The sequence below is a fragment of the Pempheris klunzingeri genome, chromosome 2 (assembly GCF_042242105.1).
Source record: "Pempheris klunzingeri isolate RE-2024b chromosome 2, fPemKlu1.hap1, whole genome shotgun sequence".
Taxonomy (NCBI): domain Eukaryota; kingdom Metazoa; phylum Chordata; class Actinopteri; order Acropomatiformes; family Pempheridae; genus Pempheris; species Pempheris klunzingeri.
Genome location: NC_092013.1, coordinates 13,088,124 through 13,115,765, shown reverse-complemented (window position 1 = coordinate 13,115,765; position 27,642 = coordinate 13,088,124). Strand labels below are relative to the sequence as shown.

At 39.5% G+C, this 27,642-nt stretch overlaps 1 protein-coding gene across 1 annotated transcript in view; it reads left to right on the top strand.

Annotated features, from left to right (window-relative positions):
- The window catches only part of ca16b (carbonic anhydrase XVI b), a 77,961-nt gene that overhangs the window by 8,508 nt on the left and 41,811 nt on the right, over positions 1–27,642 (top strand). Inside the window, exons 2-3 of the mRNA XM_070837629.1 lie at positions 19,617–19,796; positions 26,303–26,451. Of these exons, the coding sequence (XP_070693730.1) occupies positions 19,617–19,796; positions 26,303–26,451 (329 nt within the window). The remainder of the gene's footprint in view (positions 1–19,616; positions 19,797–26,302; positions 26,452–27,642) is intronic.

The window sequence follows — 27,642 nt, the reverse complement described above, 5'->3', positions numbered from 1 at the left end:
TTTGCAGAGTACTTTTTTTGTAAATAGGTCCATACCTCATAGAGACCTGCCCACAGCAGCTTTAATTATGAAATGAATTTAACCAATTTTCATTCCTCTGGAATCAATTTTCCCTTCCTCGGTTTGAGCTCCCTCCTCCCCTCTATGCCTTATTTTCCCTCCTCATCTGTCTTTCCTAATGCTGGCCACATCTCAATTCTGAGCAGAGGTTTGTATGTGGGTTCTATGGGGCTGGTGAGGAGGGTGAGACACAGGCTGGATTAAGGCTGGATTTAAGATGGCTACTTGCTGTGCTTAGCCCAACACTCATCTGGGGATGTGGTCATGTGCTATCTTGTGATTTGTGGCCTAATTAGTGGTTTTGGGGTACGCAAGGCTCTCGGCTGCACTGTGTTTTAATTTCTTCCACTCTCTTCCCTCGCTGTGTCTACTGACTGGCACATGTACCCACATATGCACACACTCTCCCACTCTCGGGCTGTAAAAATACAAGCAAAGGATGGCTGTGAAACCACATGAATAAGCAGGAGAAGGGTTTAGCTTTGCAGATAAAGACTTCACCGTACAGCCTATTTATCATCATCTGCTGGAGTAAATAAATACATGTCTGTTTAGTTCCGGTCAAAGTGCACAGCTGCAAAACGGAAAGTTTATTTGGCTGAAGTTTATGCTTACCTCCGCCAAGGAGGTTATGTTAAGATGGCCTCTGGCTGTCTGTTTTAGTCTGTTACCAACATATCTCATACTAATGGCTGGATTGACTCAGACACTGTTGTGTTCAGCTGTGATCTCTTCAGAGAGTTCATGCAACAAAAAGGAAAGCACCTATTAAATGTGGAGACTCTGTGACCTCCCCTATACAATCACCGGCATCCAATGTGTGGACATACAGAACCGTTTTACCGTGTTATTATCTACCCAATACACTGATTATAAAAGTAATGATTAACTTGGGGTATTATTAGGACTTTTTTTATTTTATTTGTAAGGGAACATGTACAATATTAAACATAAATGTTACTATTTGATGCATTGTACCTGAGTTAGCCTGGGGCTAATTTTCATCTGCAATCCTCTGGCAGGCGGCAGTGAAACATCCACACAGTGACAGAACAGCACTAAACACAGTGGATAAACAAGGCAAAAGCATAATAAAAATTAAATACGACTTCATAACACACACTATGTCAGGACAATGTGTTTTTTAGGCAATGAAAACCCACAATATTTGTATAACAGGCAAAACTAATAGAATACAGAGTCAGTGGTTACAGAGTTGAGTTTTTCACTTTGACTTTAAAGAGTGAAAACTTTGTTATAATAGGAGTTGTAGCTCTGTTAAGTTCATGTTTTGTTTTGCCTTCCACGCATATGTTTGTGTTTCTAGCTAATTTGCACATCAATCTAAAATTGTCAGTGAGTGATATTAATACACATTATTACTACTGCTCCTATTACTAGTGCATCTACTTCTATTAGGAGAAAGTATAGTCCCATTTCACTGTTGGCTCATTGTCGTTTAATTGTTGTTTTTATTATTATGTTGTTAGTTTATCTTTCCTTTGTCATTGAATTTCTGTCCTAGTGTGTTAACAGTGTGTATTTGTACGTTTGTGTACTTCTGTTTCGACTAATAGAGAAATAGAATGGCTCATAAGCCTTTGGAAGATTATCATAATGTCAGGACAGTGCGTGGAAGTCCATATCAGTCCCAGACAGCTTGTGTACATGTGATTTTCAGAGCTGTTCTCCACTTTGTAATGAAAGATGAAAATCTGTGTTTCATACGTTCTCCCCCCAATTTCATTCACAGTCTGTGCCTGATATTGAAACTTACGACCGATATTAGAGACACTCTGTATCCTCCACACATATTGTAAAGAAGACAGTACAGTATATCTGTAACTCTACAGTATATCTGTAACTACCATGTCCCATTCTAGATATTTTGAGGGGAGATAAGCTTTTATATTATGGGTGAATTTTAAGGGGAGATAAGCTTTTATATTATGGGTGATTTAGGGAGGCTTATTGAGACATAGTTAGACATAGCTAGTTTTTACAATATAAAATTGGTAGGACCAAACACAGGCAAAATATAATACCCGGTAACATGTCATCTGAGGGTTCACTGTGTGGGTGGAGATCTTTCACCTTTATCTTACGACTGTGGCTAATGGTCTGCTTAGTGATGACCTCATCCTGGGGGGTGGGGGGGGGGTCATCCTGACACCATGACAGGCAGGTAACTGAAAGACTTATGTGTGTCTCCCAACCTCTGTCCCCTGGGAGACAGCAGACTGTCTGTCCGCTTATGCTCGTCCTGGTTTATCGCTCTGCAGTGACCCAAAGTCATCTCATCCTCCTGCCGTTGCGTCCCTGAGCCAAGGGGACTAGGGCCTTCTGGCAGGCACCTAGCATCGCTCCCTCTGCCCTCCCTATCTGATGACCAGCTGTTCTTTGGGAGAATGGTGACACATTTGGTTCTGCAGTCTTTGAGATGTGTTTAGCATTTTAAGCCATGCTATCAGTGCATCTTTAGGCATTACAATGTCTGTTGTTCCACAACGTTTGTGTAGAAATATCCCTGGCGTGGATCGGCATGACAGTTTGTACAGATGTCCATGGTGGCCAGTTTACTTTGGTGATCCCCTGACCTTTCCTGTAGCAGGTCAAAATCTTGACTTACACAATACTTTGGTGTATGACCAAACACCTGCAAAACTGATGGCATTCCCGTCAGTCTCAGATGTACTTTGTGTGTGGGCTAATTAGCAAGTTTTAAACATTATACATGTGCAACAACAGCATGTTAGCATTGTCATTGTGCATTTAGTTCAAAGCACCATTGTGCTTCTGTACAGCCCTGCAGACCTTTAAGACTTTAAGACTTGAACAGGGTGGGGTAAAAGAAGTAACACATGTATGATGTCATTGTACAAAGCAAGTTTTGGACCATGAAAGAAGGATGCAGTGATTTAATCTTCTTTTTTTTTTTTTTTTTAGTTGTACAGACACGTTTATCTCATGAACACGGCGTATTTCACAAGTGTGTACTTAAAACCGACTCGAGGCAAAGAACACGTCATTTAGAGACCCTATTTCCCCTTTCACCCATTTGGACTAAAATGAGTTCGACTGACGAGTCAACGGTATCATTGTTGAATTTCTGCACTCTCGCTATTGAGTTGAGAAAGTGGTCACAGTATGCCCTCTCTAATAGTCGGGTGCAGAAGTCGCAGCTTAGTGGAAGTTCCAAGAGCCAAAGAAGAGATAATTAAACTAATGGATGAAGCTGCATAATCGGAATATGAGAGTTATGACAGTTCTGAAAGAGGTGAGGGCTTAGAGTGAGATAAGGTGCTCTCTGAAAAGAAGTGTAACAAAAGGAATAGATGGAAAGTGTGATGTGACAAATTGGAGATGGATTCTGTCAGGCTATATTTTTGCCCTGTATATGTGTGTGTGTGTGTGTGTGTGTGGGCGCGTGCGCGTTGCTGCAAACTCTAAGTATGCTGGACCCTGATTGGTTTTGGTCAGATTATTTTACGTTTTTCTCTGAGGACCAATACTAACATAAACAGACCTACATATTGTGCAAATGTCCTCACACATTACATTATCTTATCCACCTCAGCCTCAGTGTTTCATCTCCATTTTAAGTGATTTGAACCACTCAATTACTCATTAATTATGCCTTAATACAATATTGACTGTGATTTGAATACAATAGCTATTTCTGCTATTAAAATGTCCATCACACGACCAGCTGCAGGACATTTATGAGTGCTTAGGCTAACGTCAGTGCTTCCGACAGTTAGCTGATATGAAACAGTTGCCCTTGGACAAAACAGAGTAAATGTAGCGTCACTAATCAGCGTTTCACTTTGCAGCTCTATAGAAGAGATCTGTGTTATGCTCGACAGAGTGCTCACCTCTCTCCCCTGTTTACAATTAAGAAGAGGTTTCCTTACACCGATGCCGTATTGGATTGTTGTCAATGTGCACTGATACACAGAGAGGGCAAAACCATAGAGACAACATTTACTTTTTTGTACCGTGTGGGGAAAAACAGCTTTTGCAATTTAAAGGAAAGAGCTTTTATTTTTTGCTTTATTTGCTTCAGTTATGTGACTCACTAAACATAATCCTCACTAAATGAAGTAAAAAAAACTCCCAAACTAGACAGTTACTTACTTTTGACACATTATTTTTTAGTTTCATTGGCCATTATTTTTTTAATTCCACATGGATTGTCCTGAATTATTCCTCCCCTTTGCTGTCCTTTGCTATTTGGCCAGTTTAAATCCTTGAGCTAAAAGAAAAATGCTTTCACTGCTTCTATTGTTGAGGTCATGTAACATTAAGGCAGCTTATTTTTGGCCCAGATGCAATTACTGATCAGTTTTTCCACTGCTAAAGTTTTATAATTTGATTACATCAATGAATCTTTTTGTCAGGCTTTGTAAGCTTTTGGGGATGTAGAGCTTGTTTTTGTGAGGGTCGTCTTTTGACATGGTGAATGCACAAAAATAATGAACAAATTTGGCTACTTAAAACATGACCATTTTTATAACAAAACCTCATATTGTCCAACACTGCCAATTCAAACACGGATCAGATTTAATCCACAACTAAAAGGGCCCTGATGCACAAAATTGGCTCCAAAGACTGACTGATCAGTTTGTGTTTAAATCACAAATCAAATAAGGAAAGTGAATTTTTTGAATCATGGATTAAATATTATCATCACTCATCTAGGTATGGATCATGATTTTCAAATATTCGAATAGTATTGAAGTATTAAAAATACTGAAATAGTTCATGTGAAAGCACTTTGAATTGCCTTGTTGAAATGTACTATACAAGTAAGCTTGTCTTGACTGTGTTGAAAATATATTTTCCTTTGTTTTCAACAGTGCCTGGTTGCATGCCCGTAGGGAGCAGTAACTTGTTCTGGGGGGTTAAAATGAAGCCAGGGGCTTCAGATGTGGACACAAACAGTCTCTGATTTTTCATTGCTCAATTTGCCTCAGTCCCATTTCATCCAATCGACCTTCCCACAACTGGACATTAGCTAGGAGCAGCCTTAGATACAAGCAAGGCTAGCTTAGCTCTTCTGCTGGCTCACTCCCCTCCTGGGGGAAGATCACCAGAGTGAGCTGTGTACGGTTATGCAGAGATATTACATAGGAGTGATTTTAGCTTTGCTTATGATGTCAAAAGTGTAGGCTGCATGTGTAAAACGTTTACGCAGAGCTGCTAACTCTCACACACTGAGCGTTCAAAATCACAAAGTGGACTCTAAGCACTCTTGTCACACCCATTTCTCTTTGCCTTGAAAAGCTGCCATTGGAGGTAAGCTAATTATTTAGTGGAGAAGTGCAGAAAGATACTCCAGTCTACAGCTGTTTGGAGGAGAAGCAGCAGGTGGACAGCTCACTCTGTCGGACAATCACCTGCCTTGTCTGTTGCAGAACAGCAGCTGTGCTGTGAGGCAGAACAAATAAGGGCACATGGAGAGTGATGGCCCATAAAATGCACCGTCTCGTCTTTCTCCAGCATGCAACATACCTAAGTTAGCTTTGTCACACCCATTGTATTTAAGAATGGAGGGTTCAACTCAGAACGAGTCTAACAGCGTCTGACGGTTGTAACTTTTTCTGCTGTGTGCTGGCCTGATAAATTTGCAATGACGTGTTGTCACAATGTACCGTATGCTGATGACTTTGTCATTGTCTTGCTTCATCTTCATGCAAAGTTAGCATGGCTTTGCAGGAATGTGAAGTCGCACAGTGACTAATTGAAGTTACTGAGAATAAATGTAACATTTCTTTAAAATCTATTGTGTGGTGACCACCCAGAATTCCCCTCAGAAGTGCGTGTTCCTAAACATTTGTAGGCGTGTTGGCTCTCAGCCATGTTGAAGAGGAAACTGTTAAAGTTTTTGAATTGTAGGGGAAGCTCTTCCTCATGGGACAGAATGTATTTCTGTCCCTCTTTTTCTTCACACAAGGTCCTGGAGATTATTTTTACAGACTAGGGGATGTTGTACTTATACAGCGGGCAACACCCAAGAACAGGAAGCCACAGTTTCTATGAAAGTCCACGAGATGGAAGCAGATAGCGCCAAGGGAAAACAATATTTTGGCTGGAGCATATTCTGGTGGCCAATTAGACCCCAATGCCTGTATGATTTACCACTTCCTCTACCTGCTTTTATGTGTTTGGGGCTTCTGTGTGGAACACAATGACCCCTGATTAAAGATTGAGCTCTGGCTCTGAGACAGCAGTGGCGCCATTCTTATCAGATGCCCAGTTCTCAGAACTCCACAAGACCACCTGAAATCAATGGTTGTATGGTGCCCCGCTGTCACATTCGGAGACTTTATATTGAATATTGTCAGTTTTGTATAAAGCAATTCATTATGATACCAATGATTCCGATGCTGTTATTACTTCTGATTGCACAGTTTTCTCAAATGTTTCATATAAGCACCTAACCAAACTTTCCATATCTGATCTTTTTGCAATGCTTGAGGAATAAGCTAAATGTGTTAAAAATATCAAGGAGTTACTGATCGCTGATTTGTACTGTAAAGGGCAGTCAACATGTTAAATTCAAATCACATGAATAATAAGAGTATATTTAAAGATTTGAAGTCAGTAGATAAATCTGAAGGGCCCTTTGTCTCTTAAAGCATGTACTGAGACACATTGTATATGCAGAGAGACAGATGGATTGTTTGTCTTTTCCTCCACCCTCTCCCGTAGACATAGGCTGGAAGTGAAGCCCGGATCTTGAATGGTTGGGTGGAGTGAGGGGTATGAGGTCACACTGTTAATTGCATAATGAAACATGTCTGGGCTAAGATAACGCCTCAAAGAAACCGTTATGTAACCTAAAATTGGAATTGACTTAAATTTGATTCAAATTTACAGCGCAGTCAGACAGTATTAAGACAGCGATTCATTGTTTTGGCCGTGTTTTTCAGCACATTGGATTTGAAATTTAACAGGTACTGTCAGCTTTACATGCTGAGTCTTCAGCTTTGAGGATGTTTGTGTGTGACCATGGTAGGTTGACAGCGATGACTTAAACAGCCCTTTGTGTAAACAATCCACCAATTTATGGACAGAGGAGTAGAGTAATGGTACTAAATGAACAGACCCCTAACCAGTTTTTTTATGGGCAAACAGAGTTCTTGTGACTGGCCAAGTCATTTGACTTCAGTCCAAATGAGCATGCATTTCACTTGCTGATGGCCAGACTGATGGCAAAAAGCCACTGAAATGAGTGAAGATGGCTGTGGTACAGGTCTGGCAGAGCTTCACCAGGGAGAATATCAAGTGTCAGCTGATGTCACTTATTGAATTCAGAAGGATTTACAACCAGATATTAAAAATGATACTTTCATTTAAGTTTATTTCAACATGTGTTTTGGAAGGCGTGCGATTGGTGAATGGGCTGCATGTGTATAGCACCTTTCCAGTTTTTTTTGACCACTCAAAGTGCTTTAACACTACATTCACATTCACCCATTCATACTGACAGGTTGTCAGTGGAAACGAGTCATTCACGCACACAGTCATACACTGAGGCACAGCAGTGGGAGCAATTTGGTTCAGTGTCTCGCCTAAAGACACTTTGACATGCGGACTTGGAGGAGCCAGGGATCAAACCACAGATCTTCTGATTGGTGAATGACCGGCTCTACCACTAAGCCACAGCTGCCCCCGTTTCCAATTATTTCTTGTCCCCGTAAAGTCGAGGGCTTTTCTTCAAATGCCTACATTTCATCTGATGTGATTTTAACACCAAATTTAAACTGAGAGTTAGACCTTTATAGTTATTGATGCATTTCAAGTCTATTAGGTGGAGCGCAGAATATGTTTTCTAAGTAAACATAATTTGTTACCTGTTTTGGTAACTATTAAATAGTGGGAATTATTCACCATGCCAGCAAAATGTCTGTTTTTTTTAGGCGTCTACCAGATTTGGCATGTGATCTTCTATTTTCTTCCTCGGAAAACTCTTTGTTTGACAGACAGGCAAAGTCTTCAGATTAGATTGTTTAACCAGAGTTAAACAACATCATGCTATGTTTGCCAAACTTGCAACCCAAAAGCTGCTCACTTTAAGGTAGAAATAAGATTCCAGCATGTGGTGGTGGTTCAGTGCCCACTGGTGCCCATCGGTGTCTTCATCCAACATATCAGAAGAAGATAATGGTTTTCTACAGGAAAGTCCCTATCGAGCTGGGTTTTATCTAGACTTTACTTTTTGTCATCTTTTGTCCTCTTCTAGAAATGTAATCATGTTGTCATGAAGGTAGCATTTAAAAGGGTTTGGCATTAAAACTCTACTCTTTTGCATTACTGTTTTTGTTAATTACTGTAGTAAACATGCAAGTGAAAAGTATGTTTGGCTAATAAGTGTCAAACCCTTTTTTAAAATCTCTGTCTGCCTCTAGGCAAGCGTCTCTCTCTTTCCACAAACGGATTGGCTTGGCCTGTGGACGGGCTTTCACTGAGCCTCTTCCCACCATAACTCCATCTTATGGCCTCATCACATTTGAGGTTGTGATTATTAACTACTCTAAGAGACGAGACGTTTAACCTCCACTCGTCTCTTTAGAACATTTGGCTTCAGTCCTGCTAATTGGTCATTAGATTGCCATGAAATGCTTGAGAGAAAACGTTGGGAGTAGAAAAGATTTTTCTTGATACTGGTTTGCCTTATCAGCACTTTTGAGATAGCTGGTCTGTCTGATCCTTTTTGGTTGAGTCATGGTAGCAAACTGTTTTGTATAGCGCAAAGCTTTTTAGAAAAGTTGAGTTCAATCCAAAGTGCTCTGTGTCTAATGTAGTGGCAGAAAGTGTGTTTGTGCTCGGAGATTGTTACTGTAGAAGAAGTGAATTTGGCCCACAGTCTCAATGGCAGGCAGACAGCAGCACAGCACAGCTTTTGGTTGAATCTGCTAGAAGCACAGTGGTTGCTTAGGCTGTGTAGTTGTTGGAGATGATAGATAAATGCAGACTAATAATGCAGATTGATTTTCTACGTCAGTTATGCACTACATTGTACCAGTTTCGGACCCCCCAGGATGCAGCCTGAGGCGTGGAAGTCTGGCTCATAAGTTCAGAATCAGTTAGCAAAACTTGTATCTTATCTTATCGTATCGGCCATCGCCAAAATCTAAAGTAACTGGCTCCCTGTTATATAAAAACCAATTTGAACTTATGTAACATGGGTCAGTCAGTGACCCACAGCATCAGCAAAAGGGAGTGCAACTTCAAAATGACTCTTGTGGAGTTTCATTTTGATGGCTGAGATAGCAGAGGATTGTTGATGATCCATTGGATCTGATGATTCATTGGATCTTGTCTGCTTTTTCTGACACTTGGCTTTGGCATTACACTTGGGGTGAAAGTAGTTATCTTATCTGAACCTCCTGCCAGCTATCTCCCAGAACAGCAAGACCTTTAATCACCTGTCACAGTTGGTTTCTGCAGTGACTCAGAGGAAGCTGATACTGTAGTGGTTCTGGATAGAATTATGGAAAGTTGTAATCATGGGGTGAGTGGTTATCATATTCATCAAATGTTATAGTGTTATGAAAGGTCTACAAACGTGGGAGGTTGAGGAGTTTGACAGATAGGGGATACAATATTTGAAGAAATGGCATGTTAAGAAGTTGCTCATAATATATAATAGAATAGAGTAGAATCATGTGCTAAAGAAAGACAGTCTTCACTTGAAAATACAGTAGCAAATATAATGTACTGTAATGCTCAAGTTCTTTTTTTCTCATACCATAGATTTTACGTTGAACTCCACAAAATCTAGAAGTGGTAGAGGTATCTTGAAAAACAACCAAAACGAAACTTAAATTGAATCTATAATTGAAAAAAAATTAAAAAGCTACTGGTTAATGAAATATTTTAGAGGGATTCCAGTGTGAAACATATTTCTTTGCTGTTGTACTGTTTTTGTTATTGTAATGACACTCATTTAATATTTTGATGAGGGATCACCCCTGACGACTAGTGATAACATACTTTCTTGAAATGCCACATTGTATTCAATTTGCTACATATTCATTAATTATCCTTTGAGGAAAGTTAAATGAATTCTATAATGACATTTGATTATAAGCTATCTTCAAGAAACATGACTGTCCTACTTGTCGGGGCTGAATCTTCTACTCCTATTCTCAGTTGACCAACTATTGTCATTCTTATTCATTTTCTCTGGCTTTATTCTCATTGTTGTGCTAGTGGCTCTATAAAAATGAAGCAATACAAAGAGATTATTTTTGGTATGCTTACTTGCTTGCCTTTTGCCTCTACCTCTTTCTTCATGACAGAACTGACAAGGTCAAATAAATGCACCTTTAATTTGGTGAAGTGTAACTGAAGACTCACTCATGCATCACCCTCTATGTCCTCCGCAGTGACCCCAGATGCCTTTTTTCATTCTTGCAAACTGCGCTGATATATTGAGTACCTGTTCCTTTAGATCTCCCCTGAGAAGTGGATGTTGGACAATGTTGAGAAAAGCTTTTAAAAGCACTGGAGCACACTGAAGTTATTTTTTCTTTTTATAATTCCTGGGTAAAAATTATTCACTGTTCTTCATCACATACTTGTCTTTGAAGCCTAATGACGCCCAGTGAGGCCATTATGGTTTTTACCTTCATGGTTCACTGATAATTGAGTTGTGCGGCCAGTAAATGAATCTGACAAGAAACTCCTTTGAAAGTACAGTTCCATTTGAACACAAAATCGCACATACCGAAGATGGAGCTAATTGTTGCAACTGATGATTCACTTTCGCAAACATCCTTTCATTCACCTGAAAGATTCCTCTGTTTCTTACTTCTGTAAGAAAGTATGTTTAAACTCCTCATTGTGACATTTTTACTAAGAAAAATATTTCACTTGTTGAAATTTACAGTAATGACAGCAAAAAAAGACCCTGGCCTTGATTTGAACAGTTATTTAGTCACACATTTCACTCTGGTGTTACATGTTACAGTTTTGGCAGCATGACCTCATTTATACTCGGAAACAGTCAGTCACCAAAATTGGTTGCTGATGATTTTCCTCACTTTGATTGTAGTTGTGTGCAGTCTCTTATTGTTGTACATCTTAACATGAAACCCAGAATCCCACTTGGTATAGAAAATAAGTGTTAGACTGAGCCTCACTCTATATATTAGTTCATCTAAGAAAACATGAAAACATGGGCTAGTTAATTTGTAAACCATATCCGTCCCTAGTTACTTGTTATGCATGGTGCAGTTGGGAGTCTTTATTTTTTATTGTTAAACGCTGGAAATTGGCATCGTTTCATAGACCAAGCCTGCTCTTGTCCTCTTAGAGTTGATTCAGCTGTGCACTGAGCTTTCTGCCTTTCCTTCATCACATCTCAGCCATTAGGTCACAGAGCTGCCAGCAAGCATGTAAAGAGATCTGTAGGACACAGAGAGAGTGGAATGAAGTGATGCAGGCGGGGGGAATGAAGTCTCTTGGTTTGTTTTGTGCAAAAAAAAAAGCTCTAGTATTGTAGTTTACAGTTGATAGGACTGAAATATGCTTGTGCTGTGACAGAGTTGTATCATAGCATTGTCATGCTGAGTTCATTCTGATTATAGAAGGCAGGGATACTCAACATATACTATAAAGGCTCCATAAAATGTGCAAAATCCATGCTGTGAAAAGGTATAAGAACATGCATGGAATATCTCAGTAATGACAAACGTTGAAAGATATGTTTGATGCACAGTGCTGATGAATTTCTAAAAAAAAGGACGAAGAAATTCTGTGTTAGCTGCACAACTGTATGCATGGATCTACTATCCACTGCCTCAGACGAAATATCTCAACAACTATCCAATGATATTTGGTTGTAGATCCCCTTGAAATCACATTGGTGATCTCTTGACTTTTCATCCAGTGCCATCATCAGAATTAATTTGTCCAATACGTAGACAGACAAAAAAAACACTAACGTTGCCATGAGCCTCAGGTGTATGTTGGGCTCTTCTCATTTCTCTGTTTCGTGCAACCTCGCCTGCTCTCTCCTCCATCCACCTGTCTGTGAACCGGAAATCAATCAATCTCAGCATGCAATCTTGGAGGATGTCTCAGTGCCTTAAATGCATCTTGAGGAGAGAGAAGCAAGGAAAGGGGAGGCTTGCTGGAGGAGCTATGAGTGAGGGTGAGCAGGTGTCGTCGTTGCAGATATCTTTTTAGCACCCATGACGTGTAGGACGTCACACTCAGCTGCAACATCATACAATGTTGTGGATTGAATTAAAAGCAAATGTTTAAGTTGTCATGAACATAGTTATGGTCATCTGACAGAGATCTTAATATACTGTGGTAGGCTACGACAAAACAAAACACAGACGATACAGCTGTACCACAAGTCAAATTGATGTCACTTGGCAGCTCCAAAACAAGAATGTCCTATTTGGCTAAATGTCTGTTGCTCTGCCTTCTCCGTTGGCATGTCAGCTAATGGGGACTAAGATGCAAGAAAAGGAGGTGAGGAAAGAAATCAAGGATGTCCAAACTCTTGTTACCATCGTTGAATGTAGAAAGACTAAGGTCCTTTGGTGGGCTGTTTTCTTAGCTAGCAAATATGTTGCGTTCAGTGTTGTGATTGCAGGTTGGAGGAAACGGGTCACTCCTTTATTCTTTGCCAGTTAACCGCTCTACGCCAGCTTTTGTGCTCATCCTTACGTGTAAAGTCAGCTGGCAGACTTCCTGTCATAGTTGTTGGTGCTAAATAAACTTGTTTCAGGCAGGTCTTTGTGTGGTTGCCATTAAGAAGGTATTCTGCTTTGTAAAGGCCACATTAAGGGAGAGTGCTCGCAGCTGAGGGCCTCCTCATATGTAACCAAGGTGAATATCCCGGGAGAGGACACAGTTGGTCGTCCACAAGAGAAGAGAGAGAACAAAAGACTGAGCTCTGCTTTTATTGAGCTGAGGATTTCTGGGGCTCATGTGCCACACGCTGACCAATGGTAGCTGAAACCAACAGGAGGGTTGGTCAGTGTCAGCTTGTCAAAATTGAGATTCTATAAAAACATTTTTTTTGAAAAAATGATTTTGCAGCAACAGATCGTCGATGTGTGCCAAACATGCCGTTGATCTAGAGACCTCCTATGTTGACAAAAGTGGCAGACTTAACTTAGAAGTTCTCTCCTTACCTTTTTTATTACTGGCAGTTCAGCCTGATTCATCTACCATTTAACTTAAGCAAGGTAAAAGCAAAATTGACTGCCACTCGTGCGGCGCCATCTTGAAAGTGTGAGCACAGCTTTTGAGAGTGTCACTGACTACATGCACAAATGTCAAAGTTGAATGAGGAAATTGGGCTGTATGCTGTTTCTTAGATGTTTTACGACAGACAGTTTGGGTCGTCATTTTACTCGCTCCCTTTGTTCCAAATCATTGTGATTAACCTGTGGGTGTATTTTATGCCTGTGTGATTATCTCTGACCACTTCTTCTTGTCGCCTCACTAGATCTATTTTTAGTTTTGTTGCAGCATTCTGAGATCTCAGTGATTCTCCTTTAATCCATCTTTAACAACGTCTGAGTCCATCCTAAGTGTTACTGGCTGATGTAAGAAAAAAGGCCTGTCATTAGCTACTCATCAATTGACTGATTACAGGCAGAATAGACTATCCTGGCCTTTCCTCACACTGCACAAGCCCTAAGCTCGTCAGTTGTCTAACCTGAACATTTGATACACCCCATTGCTGCAATGCCTGTGTCTCCACCATCTGGAGTGTTATCAGCATATTGAAACTGACAGCAGGAATGTTCAAAATGTTATCCGATGCTCCCAAGTTCACTGAATGGATACTGCAACACACACATGGTTTGGTCTCACTTACCACTGTTCCATCTAGACAACTATTGTGACCCTTCTCAGTGCCTTGTGCTGCGCTGTATATCTGCTGGCCATGTTTTGTTGTCAGTGCTGCTCATACATATGGACTGATCAGTGTAGAAGTGCTAGTGTGCCAATTCTGGGCGGTCTGCCAGGTGGCATACACCATGGATGCTTTCTCTCAGAGGGACAAAACGGAAATGACAAGGCAATCGCCATTCTGTCAGCATTGCCATGGTAGCACAGGCACGGCTGTTTATCTCAAGGTTAATGGGATGACGCCTGAAACTAAAAGTGCCAGATTGAAAGAAACATGTGCCTGTTTTACTTAAAACAAGTAGATTGCAGAGAGTGGTGTCACAGCATACAGAGGAGAGCGCAGAACAGGTCAGATTAAACAGATAGAATGGGCATTATAAACATAATTTATCTTACTTGTAGCATAGTTAATACATTACATAAAGGAGACATTACTGAGTTCCTTACTGAAATGTAGTTGTTTGATTTCATCAGTTTCAGGAAAATTCTATTGGTTTCATGAATTTTCTAAAGGTTGGGGATAAATGTAGGTTTCAGGATATTTTAGCAATTTTCTATAATCCATCTTGGTGAGGATATTTCTAGGGATGCGCGATATCCACATTGGTATCAGATATCGGGCCAATACTTACTCAAATAGCTGGATGGGGGATTGGTGACAATGGAGCCAATCCATTAAATTCTATGTTCACGTCTACGACATCTACATCAGCCGCCAGCAGCACACCAGTAGACTCCCTCTCATCAAACCTCTGGACAGAAGCACCTCCACCATGCTCTGGATTACCTTACTGTGCTTTTAGCATAATTTATTTCGCCCGAAGAAACTCCTTTTCCGAATCTAAACGTTTGTTCCAGTGGAGTGTATTTATTATTATTATTATTATATGTATTTATTGCATTTTGATTTGCAATGTTAGGAAAGCAATGTTGAAGTCAAGCCTGATGTTGCCTTCACATAAAAGAATGATCCCAGTCTCCCACACAGTGAGGCCTTTGAGGTTATTGATGAAACACTGGTATTGAATCAGAAGTTGATATTGACCAGTACTCAAAGGTATCAGAATTGGTGTCAGGACTGAAAAAGTCCTATCTATGCATCCCTATATGTTTTATACTGATGTGTTTGTGATATGTATGCAACTAGGGCTATATGCTTCTTTTGCTGCTGCTGCCACATTTGCTAAATTGCTCCGTGATAACCCGATGCTTACAATATTATTATTTATTATGTACAGAATTGACAGTTATTGTATAGATACATTCTGAAAATCCTGATAAACATCACTCATCATCATCATTCACTCATCCCTTGAAATTAGAAGTTATTTCTACCTACTGTAAACAGCGGACCAGATGAATCAGTCCATAATGTTTATTTAGGCATGTCAGAATCATTTTCCATGAGCACTGTCCTGCAAATATAAATCTAACTCCCATCATGCTATAGATAGATAGATAGATAGATAGATAGAGACAGAGAGAACATGACAAGTTTAAGACTCAAAAATAAGGCAATCACACCTCGCTCTCACAGTTTTCAACAAATATAGAGCAGTACAAGCTTCACAAAGGTAGGCATTGTTGTGGAGCTATTGCATTGTTTTGTATTACACCTTTCAAGTGTTGATATTGTATCTAACCTGTGTGTTGAAAGTATAGATAATGTGAGCGAGATCTGCCCACAACAGATGTGAAGTATAACATTTATGTGTCGTCTCTCCCTTTACTTTAGGCTCATGTCCAACATTCAGCTGTTATTTGTTATTTATGATCAAGAATGTTTTATTTTAAGTTAACACTCTAACACTATAAGCTAATATATTATACCATACAATTATATCTGCAAGCTGCTATGCACGGTTGCAGTCTGCTTGCGCTGGGCATTCGGTAGTGACCAGCTGTTCATCATGTGCATTGCTTATAGTTAGATTTATACTTGTTTTGTAATTAGGAGAAAGTTTCTGTCTCAACCTACAACTATTCAGACAAGCACATTTGAACAGTAATCATGACTGCAAGGTAGTTACCACACTAGCCTGATAATCAGACTTAATTGCAGTTTTGTCTCACTTCATTGACTTTTTCGGAATCACTGAACAAATCAGAGATGCGTGTGGTGATTCAGACATCTTGAACCAGGCCAGGTTACTGCTACTGCAATAAATGTTGCAGAGGAATTCAGCTAAATATTGTTATATTATTGGAAGTAGAGCTGACATCAGTGTAACTCACTTATCTTTGTCCATCATACGCATATAAAACTATCAGCATACCGGATGAATTTCCTGATGGCACCTATAAAGATTTTCATTAGAATAAATGCAGCCTGGTGTGTGTGTGTGTGTGTGAGCTGCTCTCTCAGGGCCATACGCCGAATGTAGTTGCAAATGTAGCGTGTAATGTTTTTGATAGATCATTCTACAGCATTTTAAAACATGTACTTATTTTTAATTTGTTCACCTCAGCCTTATAGAGTGGCAAGGCTGCAGTGGGGAAGGCTTAACCACTAGGATTACAGTCATTCTGATGGATGGCAATGAGACAGATTAATCGACTGCTGTGCAACTCTCACTTATCTGATTTTAGCGCTGCTCCTCCCTTTCTATTCTTGAAAGGCAGACTTATCTCTCTAGCAGCAAATGCGATGTAATGTGTGTTTTAATGAGAAATTAGCAAAAGATTACACTTTTTTGTAGCTACACTTTGAATGAAAGTGACCTGTGAAACCTTTTTAGTGGGTCCAGTACACTTTGCGCATTACATCATGGGTGTCTGATGTAAAACTATTGACAGGTTTGTTAGATGTTATCTTAGTTCTGTTTGCATATGCCAACCAACAACAAATCTAGACCTGTTTCATGTCTTGTTTCCTTTCATGTTCAGTCAATATCTAATCTGTCTCCTCACATCTGACCCGTGGAATTTGTTGCTGCTGTGAGATACGTTATCAGTCATGTTTTGTGAGGCCCCATATAGCTTAGAAATATCTGAAAAGGGTTTTTTTTGTTTGCCACAATTCACTTAAAAACCAAGAAGAAAAGCAAGAAAACGAGGGTTGAAATTGCCCACTGGAGAACCAGAATAGTTCTGTATTTTTTATTGTTGGTAGCCCACATAGCACACTTTCTCGGTCAGGGGAATGGTAAATGTTCAAAGCAACTGGAGGCATTGTAGTTCAGACAGCTCTGCCAAAGAGAATATATATTTTCTTCAAACACAAATGGAATGGGAGTAAGTCATAACCAATTTTGCAACGGCCTCAAGTGTGTACCATTTTATCAACAATATTTTTCAAAAGTATAAAAATATACAACTAACCCTACACAGTTTCAGTCTGAGCACTAATGTTTGTCCTAGAAACAAAGACAGACACAGAAAATGAAAACAACTGTGTGTGTAGATATACAAGTGAACTAATAAAGCTCGCCTCACAAGGTTGATTAATGCGTGTTAAAGACCGATTGATACTGGATTTCTGAGGCCTGTACTGATACTGATATACTTTTTTTTACATTAGCACTTCTGTCTCATAGTTTTTAACCAAACAAAACAAGCTAATACACCAATATTTTTGCTTGGACGATTGTTTGTCTCGCTCTGTGGCTCAAGAGTTTGGCAAGACGTTTACTCAACTGCGAATCCTTTGACCAATAAAAGAGTGCCAGACAGAATACACAGATATTCTTATTCAAGCAAATGTTGAATGCCACTTTTTGGCATGAAAATGGGGAACGCAAACAAAATGGCTTTAAAACGGGGAACACATTTTGTTTGTGTTCCCCATTCTAAGGCTAATATCTGCCCCTCTTTACTCTTTACTAGATGTCCAGCCTTTTTCTTCATCTCTCCTACATTGTTTGGGTTGTTGATTCTCAGTGAGATTGGCCTTAGTAGCAACGCTTACAAATCATAGGGTGGGATTTGCTTCATTTGAGTCTGGTTTGATTTTATGTGGACCGACAGAGCCGACATTTGTCATTATTGGAAGTTCTGGTGAATTAAAAAATGGCCTACACCAGCAACCCATGCTGACCGCGCTAAATCCAATTTGAGCTGCATCAGTTATAAGCACTATGATAATGTGATTAATATGATATTGTGTTTGTTTAGACAATAAACTGAACCACTAGTGTCTGAATAAATTTACTAGTCTTTGTTTTTAGCATCTGTCGCGTGTACAACTTCCATGTTGATGGCCATGTCAGCATGCATAAATCAAATGGAAGCTAATAGATTAATACATTCTCTACAGAAAGACTTAACAGATAATATTGTACACATACTTTTTATTTGAATAGGGTAAATACTTTCTCCATTTTATATAAATCCCCTCTGTGGTATTATGATTGGCACACAACTTTCTCTTGCCTTATAGTAATGGACAAGAGCTGACATTAGGACATTGCATTTATAATAGACTTGCAGGGCATGACATATTAGAGTTTTACTGGTACAGACATATTGGTGAGTCTAAAGCCATGATTGACAAATCTAATCCTGCTTGCTAATGCAGTCATTAGTTAGAAATGCAGCTAAAATCCATTCCAACATTTACATGCAATTCAGACCTCACCAATGTATAATCTTGCAGGTGCTGTTTAAAGCAAAGTGATCTCAATTTAAGTCAAAGCTGAGACATTTCCAAGAGCATAACAGTGTTTAGTGCACTATTTTCCTAACCTAGTGACATATTCACTGGAGATGTGAATTAAACGTCTCTGCACACACCTTGGGGCACATTTATGGTTGCTCTCTGCTTGACGTGGTAAAACATTGGATATTTCAAATAAATCCTGAATCACGTTGTCTTTTCGAGGGACTCGAGCACAGTGTCTGTGGCTCCAAGGTGTTTATGCATTGCAAGACAGAAAGCCACCCTTCATCTGGGGTGTTTTTAGTAAAGTGGAGTTTTCATGTCTTTTTCATGAGCCAGTAGCAAAGTTGCCCTATATCTGTAGGGAATGGGATCATGAATATTGTGTTAGCCCAGAAAAGTTAAAATCCATGCATGCTTCCTTGTTCCCCTGATCCCTCAGCTTTTGTTGTTGCATTGGCCCATTGTGCCCGAGAAGAGATCAAGGGGACCCCTGTCGGTTGTGGATTATTCCTTTGTAGCAGCGCCACTGTAGGGGATAGAGGATTAAAAGAGCAGACAGTAGATGGGGATTCTACAGGAAGTTCGTTTGCTGCACACACTGCAAATAAATTGTTAAAGTGGATATTTTCTATTGAATAGCCTATTTGTTTAAATGTTTTTTGTTTTTTTTGTTTTTAACATATCCGAGGAAAAGACCCACATTAATTGAAGGCTCAGTTTCAGTTGGTGTGTCACAGTAGGAATATGCCTCATTTGGATATTTATATCATATATGGACAATTAACACCGGAATCGCCTGTAGCCAGATGATGAATTTTCATTGTGTTTACATGTTTTCCCAGCTGTTGGAAGGGTTTAGAGGGCACTGCAGCTGAATGAATATGAAAGAATGATTGTCCTCTTTCTCTCAATTTCCGTTAAGGGCATATTGAAACCTGGCTGCTGCTGTAGCAGTAATATTGTCTCAGGGTTTCTAATTTTATGTGTGTGTTATAGCCAGAATCCTCAGACAAAGGGGATTTCTGGGGACGTTTTTCATAATCTCCTGTTTCTTGTCTTTGTGCAGGAAACCATGGACCTCGAGGCTGGGCAGCCTCATACCCAGAATGTGCTGCGAAGAACCAATCACCTGTGGACATTGCAGATGAACGAGCTTTGGTTTCAGAGGAGTACCAGGAGCTGGTGCTGGAGAAGTTCAACGCTGAGTCCTCCAACCAGACCACCATGAAAAACACAGGAAAGACAGGTCAGCACCACAAAATGTGTTATAGGCTACTTTAGTCCTGACTTCACATTAGACGCACTATTGAATTATAACAAAATACAACAATAATTTTATATTGTACTGTAAGGATTTTTTGTCATCACAAATGTCTAATGATACCTGTGTAGTGTGCACTATGGGATAAAGATTTTTTGACACAGATTTTTCCATACCGTTATTATGAAGTACCTTCATCTCCCAAGTATTTAATAAACTAGCTGATATTAGCAAATATCAGAAATTCTACATATTAATTTCATCATTTTACTATGAACAGAAAGTTTACCACTCCACAATATATAATGACAATGTAAAATAAGAATATATGTTCAGTTAGGGTTCTTTTTTCTTCTTCTTCAATACGTCGTCTTTCCCACTTGACACAGCAAATTTCAAAACCAAGCGATAACAGTCACACAGAACAGTATCAGTCTGTCATGATTGTTGTAACTCTATAAGTAGTTTTTGTAATTCCTCTATTATTCCCTTCATTGTACCCTCTATATCTCATCATCCTCTTTGCATCAGCCTGCATGCCCTGTTTACAGAAACATTGTGAAGCTTACTTGATTAACTGCTACTTCAAACCATTGCCTCTTTTTTTTTTTTTTTTTTTTCAATCAGCTAATCCGTGGACCATTGGTGTGAAAACCCTGACCTTAATTGATCTCCTCTGCTTTTGACACTGTTTCTCTGAGAGCGTAGTTTCATCTTTTGCGTTTGATCATAATGAGAGTTGTTAGCCTCCATGAGAACCAAGGCCACTGGGACTGCCGAGCAATGCTGCGGGCTGCTTATTTACAAAGATGGAAATAACACGGCTGGCTGTAATTTTGGGCACAAACAGTACAGAGGGAATTTTAGATTGCTAAGCACTGTGAAAATCAGGAAATGGAACAGTATTACCACAAAATATTATTATGCAAATGCAATTTAGAAGAGGTCATCTTAATATTCAGGAAAGTCACCTCACAGTATTGTGAAATTGATTTAATATTAGTTTGTACTCTTTGGGAGGGGGGTTTATTAAACTATAGTTTGTCATTATTACTGCCCTTTTGTCATTACCATGATGTGCCATATCGTGTAAACTTAATTATTTACGCCTGGAGGGGATCATTTGTTTGGTGTGTGCGTGTGTGCGGATCTGTCTGTCTGCGGCTAAACCTGAAAAATACTGAACCAATTAACCTAATATTTTTGTACACATTTCTGCCTCTGTGCTGAATGTCCTCTCGCAGTTACAGCCATTCACAAGTCTTGCAAAATATGTTTTATTGACTGTTATATACTATTATTAACTGCTGACTCCTCACTCTTAACTGGCCAGTAGACATCACAGGGCAAAACAAAATCTCCACAGTAGGCGAGACTAACAACAAGCCTTACTGAGTCTGGTGCAGGCCACATTTTGGCTTTTGTCATGGCTCAGTAGTGACATCCATATAAAAGTTTTGTTTTGAACCGGAGCATCTGCAGATTAATTTCATACCAGATGCGTTATGAACCGCTAAAGTTGCAAGCAATATGGCATGAATAATTCCCTGTTCGTGTTGTTTATGTTGCTGTTTGGTGCCGTGCTGTGTTTGTTTCTTCACTGAAACCGTTACAGCATAGAGTATATAGCTTGTGTCTAAAATTAGAAACATGCTAGGAGGACCAATGGTTGTATTAGAAAGAGATTTAAAAAAAAACCCACAGTGGTTATAGGTTTAGGTTAAGTCGTAGGCAGGTGAGATCCGCACGCTACTGAATGCACTTTTGTAGCCGCTCATTGGAACGTGACATTTTTTGATTGAATAGAACATGAAATATTACATTACCACGGTGAAATGTAATTCACAATACAATATGTGTTTTTTAAAAAATATTTAAGAACTTTCAGTAACATTTAAAGATAATAAATATATGGATGATGGATGGATCATACCATGGCATGTTGGCGCTCTCATGTATTAATTGGCTCCCTGACACTCATTGCTACCAACGCCTAAAAAAAACTAGAGTCAAAGATTAAAGTCAAAAGAAGGGAATAAGCTTTCCTCATCCTCTAATATCAGAGCTGCATTTGATCGGTTTTATTACTTGAAATGTGAGTCTGCCTGTGGAATACATCTTTTAAGACGGTGTTAGAAATTGATCCTAACAGGAATTCATCCTTCATGTTCCTCATGTTCTTGGCCTTCAAAGTTGGCTGTTGTTTTCCGCATCACAATTCGTTGCATCCTTGCTATGTTGGATTCTTTTGTGTCCACAGTCTTTTTCATGCACCCTCCTTGGCAATGCTGTGCCGTTGAATTGTACTTGAACCGTTTAAGATGACGTCAATGTATCCAAGCTCATTGTTGTCATTGTGTGGTTGCCGCTGCTGTGGTCCTCCAGAGCCGAGTCGAGGTTTGTCAGTGACATTTCACGAATCAAATACCTGACTGCTGTCAACTATGATCATGGTTTAGAGCATTGTGTCTCTCCTCATCTCAGCTTTAATGTTTCACACATCATGTACGTCTTTACCTGTTCGTATACAGTGCACTGTCACAAGACCAGGGCTGCTACAAATTAGAGGCCTCTAGTTTGAAATGTTAGAAGTACAATCTGAAGTACACCAGAACGTTTTTCATGTATGTCTCAGTAAAACTTCAGCAAACATGGCCATGCCGGTCTGATTTATCAACATTTAATTTTCTCACTGTTGCTTTGAACTTCCATTAAGTGATTTATTTTAGCTACTTTGGGGCAGCAGAAACAGGTTATTCTGTATATCATCACCTGGGTTGACAGGCCAGGCTTTCTTATTTACACATTTGGCAGTGACAGAGCAACATTATCACTCATTTGGACTCATCTGACCAAAAGTCCAATATTCGCTTTCTTTCCTGAGGGAAATGTGCATTTCCACTATGTTCATCATCACTCTAACTGTGTCTGTCTGCTGTTTGGTGTTCGGTTTGGAGTTTTTCAGTGCTTTTTTGCCTGAAATCAGCTGCCTGCTGGAACTGAAAATGCTATGAGAGCAGTGAGGATGAACCAATACAGTAAATTCTCAATAGGCTCATCACACTGTTGCATTGTTTCCACATTGTCATTTGTTATTACAAAAATATTGATTTTAGCAGCTTTAAAGGTGCATTGTGTAGGATTTAGTGGCATCTAGCAGTGAGGTTATAAATTGCAAATGATTACCCATCACGCCTCCTTTTCAAGTGTGTAGGAGAGTCTAGGGTGGCTTGCTTTCTCTTGTGCTAAATGATAAGTGTGATCCTCCATTTGTCACAACACAAAATGTTATCCCCTTTTTTTCTTCTTCAGCTTGCATTCAGACCTCCAAGCTGACAGCTTAATGTAAAAATGTGTACCCGTTTGTCCTTTCTGATGGCGCGGACTCTGTGGAAGAGGACCCGTTCCTTATGTAGATATAAAGGGTTTATTCTAAGCTAATGAAAACACCACGATTCTGGGGGGATTATACATTACTCAAAGTGTAATTAGAAATATCATATTCCATTTCTGTCAATAGAGCCCCCTGAATCCTACACACTGTACATTACAATATATAAGATGACAAATTGGGTGCCAATTTTAAGCATTTTCCTTTAATGATAATTGGCTGCATTGACTGACACGTCTCACGATGTCTTTTTTGATTCTACTGACACTAGGGGGCACTGAAGTTGGAATATTCAAACCCTGCACCGAGGGGCTTTAACATACTTCATACTATTTAAAAGTCAGTGCTTTAATTAAGAACGGAGTGAATAGATCTTAAAAGTTCACTGAGATTGATTTCACAACGCTCCCTTGTGCCTTGATCCACTTCGAGATCAAGCTGATTGGCCGCCATTCAAGTAGTGTTCCTCAACAAAACATTTCTCAGTAAAATTTCAAACAACTCTCAACTAAATTCATGAGGAATCGGAAGACCCCAGAGACATTTGCATTGATCAAGGATTTACTTTCACACACACTCCCCTTCTTTCACTGGCTGTGATTCAAGGTCTTTTTGGCTTAGCTTCTAATTCCTGCTCTACTGTTGGAGGGTTCAAACACACCCAGGGCCGCATTTCTAATGAAACTCTCAGGGCCGGTTAGTATCCCCTTTCCTTGACTTTCCTTGTGTTGCAGTCAGGATTACACCACTTCAGCATCATCAGTAACAGTTATTTACTGTTCCTTTACATATGTGTGTCTGCAAATGAGTTGCACAAATATGATCATGTGGTGGTCGTTCTTTCCATCGCAGACGGATTTTCACTTTGGCCTGATGCTCTCCGTCTTCAAAATCTCCTGCATCTAAGACCTTTCCCTTCATACTGTGGGCCATCAGCTTAAGCAGCACTGGCACGTTAATACTGCTGGCAGATTCTTTCTTGCCTCACGACAGGCACTCAGCTCATCCCTCATCACACAAGCTTCTCCTCTCTTCAGATCTCCTTGTCCCTCCCCATCTTTTCTCTGGATCTCACACTCGTCTTCTTCAGAATCCTTCCTGCTAGTAATCGTCACATGGTGATCTGCTTTGCTTACCTTGATTTCATCCATTCTCTCTGCACAGCTTGTTCGTCACATCATCTGTGTTTGCTGTCAGTCTGTGTTTGCGTGTACACATGCTCATCCTCTTGGTTTGCTTTGCGATATGATTAAAAGTGGGCTGTCCTTATCCAGAGAGACTGACTAAATCCCCCTGTAACTGGGGGGATCAGCCGACAGCGTGCTGGCTCTAATCTGGCTAATGATGTCAAATGTAGACATGGTTAGGGGTTATGGATACATTAACATGTAACCTCAACCAGGACAGCAGCAGGATGATAGTCTGCCTTGTCACGATGGTGTTTCAGATGCCTTAGAAAACCGGAGAACGAACACAGCTTAAACTCCCCCATACATGACACTGCTGAGTACATTTAGGGCTTCCATGAAAGCTGACAGGCTGAACCTAAAAGGTGAATCCAAATTGCTTGTCATGTAAAAAAAATTCATAACCACAGCGATGCCTGTGTTTTTGAGAGGGATTACATGGTCCACTATAAATTCCAATATTTTTATAAGGCTTAAAAAAAAAAAAAAAGACCCACTCAGGAGCCACTACAGGATTTCTAAAATGTATGGTGATCTCGCTAGTGCTAATGATATTTTTCTCCATTGAATTTGGGGATACTGAATCGTTTTGATAGATGGCAACAACTTGCAAAGCTGTGGTGTCATGTCCTCTGTGGTAATTCTGTTTGATATGGTCCATCCTTTGAAGCAATTTCTAGCAAAAGTTATCATTTTAGATGTTATTGAGGTTAATTTGTGGCTTAGGGCTGCAGGGTTTAATTTTGCCACAGGTAAGAGAATATTGGATAAAACAATCTAGATCAAATACCCCTGGGAACATAACTACATCCTACTTGAATTATCTATTGTAATAGAAATAGCTAGCTCTTGATGACCATTCCACAGAACAAGAAAAATCTTTTTATTCTCAATATTTTTAGGCTTTACATTTTTCGTTTAGTTTAGCTTTAGACCAAAACTGTTGCTATCAGAAGATCACAAAGCACACGGATGTCATTATGTCTTCCCAGCGAACCATGCAACAAGTTAAAGAGAGAGGGACTTTGTCCCAAGCTGTTCACCACAGCTTCTTACAGTCAACCAGTGGAACATAAAGGCCACAGGATGAGGCTGCTGTGTGCTCTGTTTGAATGGCACACCACCACTGACTTTGTATCTACTGATTAAATGGTTCCCCACGTACAGAGTCTCAAAGCAACAAACCATATCAGGCTGTGGGTTGCCAGGTAGCAAAAGGTCCCTCTTGCTGCTTCTACGCCCCCCTGAGTCGAGATCATTTGAGATTTTACAGCTTCTTAGTCCTTTGGATATTAAAATATATAAACAAAAGATAAAAGCACATTGCTTGTCTGTGTTCATTGCAGCTTATTTAACATAAAGTTTCATCAAGAAAAGCTGATGTAGAAAAGGGAAAGTGTGCATGGCTCAAATATGTATTAAGTTTTAAAACAAAGCAGAGCTACTCGATCATCATTAACCGGTTTTGACAATTTGACAATGTCACAGGGAGAGTGAATCGCTGATAATGATTGTCTGATCTAATCAGCGTTTGAAGCAGGTAGAAACTTCATTGTGTCATTTTATTATTGAAAACAGTCAGGCAATATTTAAGATAACAAAAAGCATCATTTCAGCATCAGAAGCTTATAGAATAAATGAAATACAGCAGAATGGAAATGTTATTTTGAGATGATGAGATAACGGAGTCCAAGACAAAAAAAAAAAAAAACTGATTAGAATTTAGATAATGACAATTAGGTTGTGATCTTTAGGCATACAATAAAAAGATGAGCAGCCACCACCACCCTGAGCCTGTATAATCAGCCTTTTGACTAATAATCTCCCTTTTTCTGCCTTTGCAGCATGTATTCAATCCTCCTTCTTTGTTTGATTCCATTTTTTTTTTTTTTTTTACCCCTCTTTGTCTCCAGTTGCCGTTCTCCTGAAAGATGACTACTTTGTAAGAGGTGCTGGACTGCCGGGGCGTTTTAAGGCTGAGAAGATGGAGTTTCACTGGGGCCAGAGTAATGGATCAGCAGGCTCTGAACACAGCATAAATGGCAGAAGGTTTCCCGTAGAGGTAAAGCTTCATGTCACTACAATACAGTGATGAATCTGCAACATGGGGCCGTGAGGGTCATTGCTGAATGTTGGATCTTGTAGTGTTTAGTTAAATGAGATTTTTTAAGAGAACAAACTCTTCAAAAACAGTTTATGAAAAAAATAATCTTGGTAAGCAAATAGGTATTTGATTTAGTTATATAACATTAAATGAATGTCATTAACACCAAAATTAAAGTTAACATGTGCTCTTGAGAATAAATTCACCATTTGTTGGTAAACTCTGACTTGCAAAGGATGCTGAAATGTAGTCAAAGTCAAATGAAACAAAAATAGCAGCTTCCTTGACAAGGTTATCTTCACAGGAGAAACTGTAGCTCAAAGAAACAATTTTACGGTACAGTAAAGGCTTTTCATGACAGCAGTTCATTCATAACAGTGAACACCTGCATCTTACAGAAGATACATCTCCGATATTTCCACCATTAATTATCAGTTATTAATCAAAATACAATACTGTATCTTCCCTGGTAATTATCTTTTAATTCAGTGTCAAGGCTATCACATCAATGAAAGCAGAGTGGAACGGCTTAGGGGAAAAATCTAAAGTTTTGTCGGAGAGTTTAAATGGAAAGAGCACTGAGGCAAAACTTCACCACATTTTTTTTGCTTTTCTTTAAAAATATGTTTTTGCACAAGGTCACAACAGATTTCTTAATGCTATTAGTTCCAAAAGACAAAGAGAGGACAAAAGAAACAAAGGGAGAACAGACTGCAAGCACTAAAAGGAAGCAAAAAAAAAAGATCACCACGACGACAGATATAAAGGGTATTAAGGCTGAAACCTTTTGGTATTATTTATTCTGGCTTCTGGATTAAAGCAGAAATCCCAGTCTTTTTATGTGGAGCAGAGAATTAGCTATTAGTGCCTTTTTACATTTTTATCATTCACAATGCCATTCCAAGGCATTATCTGAAATGGATTTGCAAATGTGTCAAACTCTTAAATTTTATGGGGTCATTTGAAATGCTTTTTTCCTGTGCCCCTCTTTTGTCAAATGGTTAATAATTAGTGTAAATATAACAAAACCGGAAATGGCTGTTGGTGTGCCTCTGTCGTATCTCCAAACACGCAGCTGAAGTCCTCTTGTGTTTGTTTCTTGGCCCTGTTCTTTGGAGCCCTCTCTGCAGGCATGGCTTTTGATGCTGA